The sequence below is a fragment of the Felis catus genome, chromosome C1, assembly GCF_018350175.1.
Source record: "Felis catus isolate Fca126 chromosome C1, F.catus_Fca126_mat1.0, whole genome shotgun sequence".
Lineage (NCBI taxonomy): Eukaryota > Metazoa > Chordata > Mammalia > Carnivora > Felidae > Felis > Felis catus.
In genome coordinates this window covers 40380758-40393307 of record NC_058375.1, presented here as the reverse complement: position 1 = coordinate 40393307, position 12550 = coordinate 40380758, and the positions used below count along the sequence as shown (strand labels likewise).

Genomic DNA, 12550 nt, shown 5'->3' with positions numbered 1-12550 from the left:
AGTATTACACAGCTGTAACATCATGTCTTTCCTTATTTTCCAAATATTAATACTTCCCCTTTCATTCTCTAAATGAAAATAAAACCAGTGACTATTTTGGGTTTTAGTCAACAATTCTTACTATGCAGAAAATCTTTCTGGAGCGCCTGGGTGGCTCATTCGGTGGAACGTCTGACTTCAGCTCAGGTCATGATCTCGTGGTCCATGAGTTCAAGCCCCGCGTTGGGCTCTGTGCTGACAGCTCGGAGCCTGGAGCCTGTTTCCGATTCTGTGTCTCCCTCTCTCTCTGACCCTCCCCCATTCATGCTCTGTCTCTCTCTGTCTCAAAAATAAATAAATGTTAAAATATATATATATTTTTTTTAATCTTTCAGTGTTAGCCCCTAGGTATAAGCTATCATTTGATTCTTTTTTGTTTTTTGATTCTTTTTTAAATTTTTAAATGTTTACTTATTTTGAGCGACAGAGAGAGACAGACAGAGACAGAGCACAAGCGGGGGAAGGAAAGAGAAAGAGAGGATGACACCGAATCTGAAGCAGGCTCCAGGCTCCAAGCTGTCAGCACAGAGCCCAACACAGGGCTCAAACTCACAAACCATGAGATCATGACCTGAACTAAAGTCAGATGCTTAGCCAACTGAGCCACCCAGGCACCCCAAAAGCTTTTATTTTAATCCTGAAAGTATAGTTATGATAAAAATGTTAGATATCATTATTCAATTAGTAATAAAATAGCTACCAATTTGAAGGGATACCATATTTTGAACATAATTCTGATGCTTTTTGTATCTTACAAGAATATAAATGTTTTAAATGTAAGTATTACTCCCATTTTACATCTGAGGTTCCTTGGGAACCTCAATATTACATATTGAAATGTAATAATCAGGAAGCCTCACAGAGTCATTAGCAGTTTTTAGCCTCCATTTTTTATCAGATGTGCATCCTTTTGTATTATCTGGTATACAGTAGATAGTAAATGTTTGTGGAATCTCACCATTCCTAAATTGCTGTGTTTCTTCTATAATGTATCTTATGCTGGAGTACAACTTAGTAAAAGTCAGTGACTCATTTAATTATGAATTTGATTGAGAGAAACTAAACTATATCCTGTTTTGAATTAAAATGAGATTACTTTTTCCCATATCTGATTTATTAGTAATCCTGGTTTCCATTAGCAAGATAGAAAAGTACTATGCTTCAGAGACTGAAAATTTTACTAATGATTAATATATGCTAGCCATTAGATGTTCTGCTTTTTTTCTTCCCAAACTTTAGATTAAAAGATAAGATTGTATCTAATTTTAGATTTCTAAGAGCAAGAACTGGTGAATATGAGCTACTAATTATGTTTTGTTTCATCAGCAAGGCCAAAGTTTGAGACTTCTCACTCACTTCCCCCACCACTACCATCACCCAGCCCCCACCAATGAATTGCTTTATTATACTTGATTTGTGATTAACTGTTTTCTCTTCATTCATTTTCTCAACCTTTCCTTCTTCTTCCCCTTCCTCCTTACCTCCCTTCCTCCCACCTTCATTCTTTGTCTTTTAAATTTGTCACTTTAGCTTTTTGTTTTGGGGGGTTGATTCCTCTTAATTAGATATATGAGGAGTAAATTGTTTCATTTATTTAAAGCTTTTATAATTAAAAAACAAAGCCATTTCTCCTTGCCAGGGAACAGTTGCCATTGCTTCCCCTTCTGGGTTTGAGATTGTAGGAATCCAATTGTTGTGGAAACCATTTATCCCTTTGTGACACCTGACTCTCTTGAACACCGTATGCAGTTAGGCTGACAAGTTTGGTGCTGCCATTAGATGCACCGGCACACTTTTAGCTCTTTAAAAGGGAAGAAAATGCCACACAATTCTGAAAACCACATTTTTTTTTCTTGAAACAATTTGTTTTTCCCTTGTCTGTTTTTGTGCTAATGTTCTGAAATGGATTTTTGCTGTTGGTAGTATGCTATGAATGGTAACTTTGTGTTGTGAATAGATGTTGAGAGGAAGAAGTGGAGTCTCCTAGCCATGAGAAGGATGTGATATCTGTGTGGTGAAGTTCTTGTAAATTGTAATAGAAGGAACTGACAAGCAGGAATTTTGTAATTTGGGACTTGGCTGTCCATTGGCCCTATATGCTCTCATTGATTGTAATTTGAAAATCTCAAAGTAAACATGATTCAGATCTTAGGAAGATTAATTAGATTAATTAAAAATTTAACAAAGTCTCTCTTTGATTAGATCAAATTGTTAGTTAAGGCCACTAGAAAGCATCAACTGGCTGTGGGATTCCTGTGTATTTCTCCACGACTTCCAAAACATTAGAATGATTTGCCAATACCTGCTAGAAAACTGATCACTTTGTTGTTTTTTATAGTTAATTGAACAGCTAATGTGCCTTTGAAGGCTGTATTTCTCTTGAATACACTTTGTGAAGTTTTGAAATGTGTGTTGTGTATTAATTTAAACTCAAGAAGTTAGCTCTATTTTCATAATTATTTTCCCTTCTAGCTCGTTTTCATAAAATGACAATTTGGGAAGCACACAATTTCCAGGCAAATTGTCTTGAAATTGAATACTTTAAACCACTAAGCTAACCAGCGTGTCTGCCTGCTTTCTCTCTTTTCTCCTTCCTTCCTTCCTGGCTTCTTTCTTCCCTTCCTTTTTTGGGGGTATCCTGTTTAGTTAGTATTTAATAACACTTGTGAGGCTAGTGCTATGATGGGCATCTACTGTGATATCCACTTAATCCATTGGTGTGAAAGCAACAAGGACTTATTTTCTCCCTTTTGTAGGGAATGACATTCCAGATGTTTTTTGACATTTTTAAATTCAGAGGTTGCCAATGATCAAATCAGGGTCAAGATTGACCTCAAATATTTTAGTAACAGCAGAAAGAAAAATGACATCCTAACGTTCTAGTGTCTTGATCTACACATCTCCATTGATGAATTAAAACTATATGAGTGTGAAATTTTGTACTGGAGGCTTAGGCTGCTTGAGCACCTTTTATTGTATAATAGTTCTGGCATGTGAAGATCTGAATTTTCATGGGAGCACTGATATTTCATGGCCAACAATTGATTTCTTAGGGCCTTGTCATTTCAAATTGCCATGAGATCTGGTTATTGCTGCTCTAAATATATATGTGAAACTGCCTCCCAGTGAACTTATTGCTGTGGTGCTAACTTGCCTTGACACTCTTGCTGACAGCTCTCGTGGCCCTTAACACGGTCTACTTCCTGTAGTCACAGCACAGGTTTTGTGGAGGATTCAGCCTAAATTTCTGGAATGAATTTCTATAGACAAGAGATATATGGGCTTTAAAAATTAAGAGGTTTGATTCTGTTTTGAATTTGGATATCAAATGAATCTGAGCACATGACATTTTAATGCCGTTTGTCTTTTCAAATAGATTTACCTTCTAATGCATGTGACAACAGGATTTTGCTCATCAGCTAGAACATACATTTCAGAGGAGTTGTTACCTAAAATATTATCATAAGGCATAAGAAAACACACGATTTAAGTTGCCTTTCATGAACATAATTAAGAATTAATAAGCCAGTACCAGTGGCTAGTCCCCAGAATTTCCACTGTTTTGCCTTTTGTGACCTGTGTTATTAAAAGTCCATTATTTTTACAGACTTTATTAAATTGGATCTTATTAAAGCATTCTATATTTGCATTTGGTCTTTCATAATTCATTATTATTATGACATTTACTTTTTACCATCAGATCTGAAAACATATCATAAGCTACCCTTTTCTCTTGAAAGAAATGCTAATTTCAAACAGTCCTCTAATAGAAGAGAAAAGCTTTATCAGTTTTTTCATTTATTCCAGATCGTGTTAAGAATACTAATGCTAGACTTCAGTATGCTAATATCTCTGAGCTTTTTTGGTCAAAAGCTTAGAATTATTATTTTTATCTCATGGTAAGTATGAAACTAGAAGGCCCACTACTACTGGCAAAAACACAATTCTAAAGTACAATTCTTGATTCTAAAGACTTGTGAAAATGTTGCTAAATCCTGTTTAGTCTAGGATGCTGCCAGTCAATTTAACTTTGTACCACACGGTATTTGTCCTATTTAAGAAATTCTTTCCTCTTAAAATTCATTTTGTTTGTTTTTCTCATTGTTTAGGGCAGTATAGCTTGCAATGTTTAAGACTAAGAATCCTATTCTCTCAGCCTCCAGCCAGCATTTAGGGCTTGCTGCCTGCTTTCCTGTATGATAATTATTTCTGTATCATTTAAGATATTGTTGAAAACTCAGTATAGCAGGACTGTATGTACTGATAACAGACAGGCTATTTGTAACATAATTAGTAAAACAGTGAGTTTTTTGTTGGGGAACTAGTAAGTTTATTAAACTCCGAAATGAAATTGACTTTGACTTTTGTCTCATTTTAGATTTCTGACAATGTGCAATAGACATTTTGGCAGTGTTGTGGCACAAACCATTCGGACTCAAAAAACAGATCAGTTTCCACTTTTTCTGATTATTATGGGAAAACGTTCATCTAATGAAGTGTTAAATGTGATACAAGGTAAAGTACCTGTCACAAAGGGAGTAGAGTGTCTTCTTGTGTATGAGATAACCTTATAATATTTACCATCAAAGTTGAAAGTAATTCTCTATATTGGTGAACATCTTTGTATTTTAAAACATAGAATATCCTAAAAAAGAACATCTTCAAAAAGTACAGGTTCTATGAAGAATGAAATATGCTGCATTAAATTCCAACAGAAATTTCTTTTTTTTTTATTTAAAAACATTTTTTTAATGTTTATTTATTTTTGAGAGAGACAGAGTGCAAGCAGGGGAGGGGGAGAGAGAGAGGGAGACACAGAATCTGAAGCAGGCTCCACGCTCCAAGCTGTCAGCACAGAGCCCGACATGGGGCTCAAACTCATGAACTGTGAGATCGTGACCTGAGCTGAAGTCAGACACTGAACCAACTGAGCCACCCAGGCGCCCCACCAACAGAAATTTCTTAATAAAATTGCACAACCCTTGGGACATAGCATAATCATGTTAATTGTTCAGAACTGCTAAATTCTCCAACAATTAAGTCATAATCACTTGTCAAACATGACATTTTTTATACATATATTGATTTCTTGCTGTAATGTTGATTAATTGAAAGAAATGCTGATCTTTAGTTATCTAGAAAAGCCAGTGACTGGGTATTATAAATCAATTGTTCACACAGTGGTTGCTGGTACCCCTTATTTGTGTGAATCCGTGTTAGGATACAGTGCTAAGGTATGAAGCTATAGGATGCCTGTAAGTTTAATCACAAAAACAGTGACTGATTTTTTATAAAACTGTTACTGATATACCCCAAGGATTATTATAAAATTATTATTTAGAACATAGCTTAAATTGAAAACAGTATATCTTTCCTATGCCATAGTGAAAAGATGTTTCCCATGCCCCAAGCTAAAGCTTGTGTCTGAGATACTTTCTTTCTTTCTTTTTTTTTTTTTAAGTTTATTTTGAGAGGGAGAGAGCACTAGTGGAGGAGAGACAGAGAGAGTGGGAGAGAGAGAATCTCAGGCAGGCTCTGGGGCTGTCAGTGCAGAGTCCAATGTAGGGCTCGAACTCACTAACCATGAGGTTATGACCTGAGCTGAAACCAAGAGTCGGTCACTTAACTGACAGAGCCACCCAGGTGGCCCTGAGATACTTTATTTCTACCTGTATTTCAGTTAAAAGTTCTATAGTGAATAATATGATGTCGGGGCATGGTGTAAATTCTAGTGCCTTTAAAACTCAAAATAAAACCTCTGGTATTTTATGTTTGCTCTGTAACTAAAGCATTGAGTTTCATAAACAATGCTAAAGAAGATCTTCTAGGGGAATGAATTACATAGGGTAAATGGATAATGAAGATAATATTTCATTCCTGTTTTCCCTGTCAAAGGCAGTATTATAATAGTCAGTGGTTCTTAAAATGTATTCCATGGATCCTGGAGGTCCTCTGGACCCTTTCATTGGATCCGTGACATCAAATTGTTTTCATGATAGTGATAAGACTTTTCTTTTTTGCCTCTTTTTTTTTTTTATTACTGTGCTAACATTTACATTGGTGGCACAAAATCAAATTTGTGTAAAACTACTGGCACCTTCACACAAGTCAAGGTCACGACCAAAACTATACCAGTAGCATATTCTTTACCTCTATTATGTGCAATTTTAAAATTATTTTATTAAATTCCACCCTTTTTATAGTTTGTGTGATACACGAGAGGTATGGATAACACATTTCTGCTGCATTTCAGAGTACAAAGGTAGTCTCAAAGAAAAGCACTTGTATGGTTACTTGAGCTGAACGAGTCATTTTTTTCTTACAGAACATCATTTTTACTTGAAAATACTGAGACAAACTATACTTAAATAGCCTAGGTATTACTGATAGTACTTGTTGCCACTGATAAAACTTGAGCTTTTAAGCAAAACATTGTCATCCACCATAAAATTGACAGCTTAAATAATTTTCTGATGACATCAGTTGTAAGATTAACAAATGTGATTTTTTGATATCATATAATTAGGTATGTCAATATTGAGGAGAAATGCATAAGTCAGTGAACCAATAGTTTCAACATGACCAATGCATGATATTATAAAATCATGCATAGGTAAAAGATCCATTCAAAGAGCAAGATAGGTCAGTGGATCTTAATATTACAAAATACAAACAGTTCATCAATGGTTTCAAGTTCTTCACATACTTGGAGAAACTTCTACTTGTCAGTTTAGGTGTATCAAAGAATATTTACAATTATCTATTAAAATACTCCTCTCTTTTTCACCTACATATCTATGTGAGACCAGATTTGCTTCATAAATTTTAACTAAGACATAAAACAACATATTGTAACTGGTTTAATATACAAGTAAATATGAGAATCCAGTTATGGTCTATTAAGCCGGACAGTAACGACATTTGCAAAATGTTAAAACAATACCATTCTTCTTGCTAAACTTTTTCATTTGGAACATAGAGCCATTTTTCATAAAAATGTGGTATTTATATTAACATGTAATGGGTTTATTATTGTTACTTTTAAACGAATTGATAAATATGCTTTAAGTATTTCAACTTTAATTTCTAACACAATAAATGTTGATAACAATAACCCACATAAAAATTATTTGGGGATCTCAAAAGTTGTTAAGGGTGTAAATGAGTTCTGAAAACAAAAGTTTTAAAACTACCGCAATAGACTATAAAGAAAAAACTTGTCCAGAACTGCATTAATTGGTCCCTTTTCTCTGCCTTGTCCAGTTTGGCAGTGAATCCTTACAGTTAGGTTTGAAGCATAGTTGATAAGCAGGCTTAAGCCTGAAAATGATTGGCCAGTACCCTCCATAAAGAAGTCCTGTTCCTAGGCACCTGGGTGGCTTAGTCAGTTAAGCGTCTGATTCTTGATTTCAACTCAGGTCACACACAGTTTGTGGGATTGAGCCTGCATCACGCTTTGCACTGACATCACGGAACCTGCTTGGGGTATTCTCTCTCCCTCTCTCATTCAAAATAAATAAACAAACAACATAAGAATTCATATCCCATGCATTGAGTCTTAGTCACTACAGTTTGCAAATAAGAAAGGGAAACTCAAAGATTTGCCCAGTATCAAAATTGAAGTTTCTCCAAAACTCTTTCCATTTGTCATACCAATTAATAACTACCAGTGATTGTGTATTCTGTGATAAGGAAATTGATCCTTAGAGAGCTATAGTCAGTCACTCATTCACTTAGTTATTCGCTTACTAAGTGAATAATTAATTAAGCTCCTGTCATGTGCTAGGCAGTTTCTAGGCACTAGAACATATAGTTTTTAAGTTGTGGAGTTAGGTTAGAACTGTGGCTATAAAACCAACTCTGCTTTCTCACTACCATGGTATCACACCAAGATAATATTTGTTCTCTAGCTCATTTGTTCAGAGACTAGTGCTGATGTGACTGATTTATTTAGATTGTTTCTTTTACTAAGGACCACAGATGCTCCCTAACCTGCTGCCAGTGGTCATAAGGAAAATAGAGAAAAGGACCATTGAAAGGTCATGTTAGTCCAGCCCTACTCTAGAATAACACCAGCAAGGATGCTTGCTATTTGTTGTCCCGTTTCATCAATGGGACAAGAAGACCTCCTCTCAGGCCCCGGAGAAAGATGGGCACTTTTGCATGTAGTTTTGAAAGAAAAGAAGAATTGCCAAATCTTTATGTATCCTTATGGATTTCTCTCTTGTAGATGTATCCAAAACAAGTAACAGCACAATGCATTCAAGAAATGGTGTATATGTGCTTTATGTGCTATACTTTTGTCATGGCATTGGGCAGAGAATAAAATAGCATTAAGGAAAATCAAGCATTTATTTGTTTTGTCTTTTTATTTTTTTACTATTTATTTTTGAGAGAGAGAGTGTGCAAGCAGAGTTGGGGCAGAGAGGGAGACAGAGAATCTGAAGCAGGCTGTGTGCTATCAGCACAAAGCCTGACATGGGGCTCAAACCCATGAACCGTGAGATCCTGACCTGAGCCAAAGTCTGACGCTCAACTGACTGAGCAACCCAAGCACCCCAAAAGGAAATCAAATATTTAAATACTCTCTTACAAAACTAATATAACACTGTATATTAACTAACTGGAATTAAAATTAAAACTTTAAAAGATTAAAATAAAATAAAATAAATAAGTACTCTCATAAAGTTTATAGTATAGTCATTTAAAAGCAGCTGAAAGGGAAAAATATCAGTTGGGCAAAAAAAGAACTCTTCTTTTTTTTTTTTCCAGAAAATGAATTGCTGTTTGCGTCACCAGAGTTTTTAGTGATAAGAGATAATTCTAAATAAATAGTGTACTGAGATGGCAAAGAGAACAGGCTTTTTGAGTCAGACTCATTTGATTTCAAACCCTGGCCCCACCACTTAATCAGCTTGATCTTGATTGCACAGGTTACTTGAGCTCTCAAAGTCAAAATCATAATGATACTTTCAAAGCATTGTTGTACAGGTTAAATGAGATTATATATATAATCTAAATCCAAATTCTATAGCTATAAATAAATATATACTATATACTATACTATGTAATGTATATAAATAATATATCTATAATATATTTGTATATAATAATAAATATATAATATGTACTATACTATATATAATATATAAATACATATTATAATATATAAAATATAAATATATTTATATATAAATATATAATATAAAATATATTATAGTAATAAATATATAACATACTCTACTGTAAATAAATATATAATCTAAATACTATATATATACTTATATTTTTGCCCAACTGATATACATATATATATATAGTATTTAGCCTAATTATTGGCATATAAACAATTGGTAGTTGTTGCTAGTATCTTTAAGTACCTGCATTTTTCTAACTTGAAAGAACTTCTGATCCTCATAACTTAACCATTCTTCTTCATAGTGCTGAAAAATCTTTCTCATTGAGAGATGGTTCCCTCAAATCTACTGTATTTGAAATTTCAACTGCCTGTATACTGCTTTACTCTTTCACATTGAACATATGAAACTTTTCAATGAAAATGTGAAAGTGTTTTAACTAGATATTAGCATAGTAGTCTGCAATTTTTATTAGACTTTAGTTACTCCTTACTGATTAATTCTAGAATGTCTTTCCATTTTATTATAACTTTAATAATGTGAAATTTGGCAATCTCCGTGTGTTGCTAGGTAACACAACAGTGGATGAGCTAATGATGAGACTCATGGCTGCAATGGAGATCTTCACAGCCCAACAACAGGAAGATATAAAGGATGAGGTAAGATGAAAGGTTAAGTAGACTTTTAATAGGATTTTGATGGGATAATTTGTCAAATGGAGATGCTTGCCTATGTCATGATTGATAAATAAGGATAATGAAGATGCATTTCCAGATGAACCAAGGACTTTTATACCATTGAGTTTACCTTTCAGTCCTTTCTTTTCATGACCCTAAGACCCAACAATTTGTTTAACTTTATGGACATTTATACTTTGCTAGATTTGGAGTGGTGACAGGAGGTCAATTTGCAAGAAATGAATTCCGAAGCATATTTACAAAAGAAACGAGAGTCCAGGAAATCCTGTGTACTATATGGTTTTTTCACTCACTTTCAAGATCCTCCTACTCTTTTTAAATATTGAGATTGATTAGGAGTGAACAGATTTTACATTTGAACATATTTTTGAAACACTGGGAGGCTTAGTAAAAGATCTCCAGAATTCTGAATTTCTCAGTCTCTTTAGTATATTCAGTTGGTATAGATGGCATGAGCATGGAACCTCAAATAAAATAATAATAACAGCAATATTGATAATGACAGTAGTAGTCAACATTTCCTGAATATTTATAATGTGCTAAGCACTGAGCTAAGAAGTGATCTCAAAACAACCCCATGAGGTTGTATACGAGTCACAGAAACTCTGCCACAGAGTTCTGGCAGAAAACACATGGCACTTTCAAACTTGGTTATTTGAGAACAGTTTAATAAAAGAACTGTTTATAAAGGTAAGGTCAGGGTTTATGGAAATCAGCAATAGTTAGTACAAACTCTAGGGCAAAGAGGAGCTGTTAACCACCCCTAGGCCTAAATGCGTTGGAGAAGGTGGTATATCGAGAGGACTGTATCTAGTAGAGGGATATAGCCATTGGTGTCCTGGTAGAGAGGAAACCCGGAAATAGCTTTACTTTCCTTCCAAGCTCTGATCTCCTACTAGTACCTCCTACTGACCTAACCCAACCAGAAGCTGAAAATCAAGAGAACCACCCTGGGCAAAAAGCTAGGTGAAGTGTGGATACTGAGGACCAAATGAGAGATAATCTAATACAGATTGGTACTATTATCTTCACTTCTCAGATGAGAATGCTGAAGATCGCAAGGGTTAAGTTCATTTGCCCAAGATCACATGGCTAGTAGGACCTATAATAATCTCAAGTAATCATTATTGCTATATCAGTCAAAAAATTTCTGGGTTTGGAAAACAGCCTAAAAATTATGAAACACATGCTAGCATTTGTTCGTTTGAGATGCTTATTTCACAGGTACTTATTAAATTATCCCTCCTAATATTTTTAATTGAAAAAACTTTTTTCATAGACAAATAGAGAAAGTTTGATTTCTGAGTAATGATGAAAAGTTTCCAGCTATAGGGAGTACTTTCAATACAATACCCATTAGCTATTACAAATGGAAAACATGTAGACATATTTTTTACTTTATTTGCTTGTGTCTTTCTTCTATTAGACTGAGTTTAAGAACAAGAGTTGGGTCATATTCACATTTATAACTGTATCCCCTAACGGTATACCTAGGATGAAGTAAGCACTCAACAAATGTTTGCTAAATGATTGACTAAATGAATACTTGGCAGAATTCACATGAAATAATGTTAGTTGATGGGGCACCTGGGTGGCTCAGTTGATTAAGTATTCAGCTTCAGCTCAGGTCATGATCTCACAGTTCATGAGTTCAAGCCCCACATCGGGCTCTGTGCTGACAACTTGGAGCCTGGAGCCTGCTTCTGACTCTCTCTCCCTCTCTCTGTGTCCCTCCCCTGCTTTCTCTCTTTCTCTCTCTCTCTCTCTCTCTCTCTCTCAAAACTAAACATTAAAAATAAAAGAAAGAATGTTAGTTGAAAAAAAGAATTCTTGATTATAGTGGTATAAAATCTGATTAACAAGTTAGCACTAATTAACAAATACGAAAATTTGGAGTGCTGTAACTAGTTTAGAGTTTTAATACACATTAGGTTTCTTTCATTGCTGGAAAAATGATGTTTGTAATTTTCCGTAATAGCCAATGTTTCATTTACTCTAAAGAAAAGGTAATCAGGTATATGGTGGAAAGATGTTTATCTGTTACTCTATAAATTGACAATGACATTTTGAAATAATGAAGTACTGTACTTACTTAGGAATTTGTAATAATAGGTGTGTTGCCGTTCATGATTACATTTATCCTGGAATAGAGGCATTGATTGACAATAATTCACTAAACACATTCTTCAGCCATTTAAATCTTGAGTCTCATTAGTACTAGATTTACAGATTATGCTGTATAATAATATGAATGCACTGTATTTGCATGCATATTCCCAGTTCATTCTTTCGTCTTAATTTGTGTTCCTCATAATTCATTGGTAAAGAAATTGACTTTAATTCCTTTAATACTGAGCACAAATTTTAATATCAGGGTTACAGGAAAAATCCAAGGCTCCATATAATTGAAATTTTTATTGAAATTTAACTGTAAGAGGTAAGGATTTCTCTTTGTTTTTAGTGTCTTCATGGAAGTTATTATTCAGTTCATAAGTAGAGTTCCTAAGACAAGCTTTTCTAGGTTCAACGACTTGTTTTGGACTATGCATAGATCATAAATGATTTGGTATCTGCCATGTACGTGACAAGAAACACTGTCCCTTATAATGGCGAATTTGCTTTTACTCTTCAAAAAATTTCAAGTAAGGCTTTATCTTAAGCTTGCAATTATAATCA

The 12550-nt window shown here is 34.4% G+C and overlaps 1 protein-coding gene across 3 annotated transcripts in view; it reads left to right on the top strand.

Moving 5' to 3' along the window:
* The window catches only part of FAF1 (Fas associated factor 1), a 520342-nt gene that overhangs the window by 406490 nt on the left and 101302 nt on the right, over positions 1-12550 (top strand). For all 3 annotated transcript variants that reach the window (XM_023258678.2, XM_019836981.3, XM_019836980.3), the window contains 2 exons: positions 4418-4554; positions 9747-9835. In XM_023258678.2, coding sequence (XP_023114446.1) covers positions 4418-4554; positions 9747-9835 — 226 coding nt within the window. The remainder of the gene's footprint in view (positions 1-4417; positions 4555-9746; positions 9836-12550) is intronic.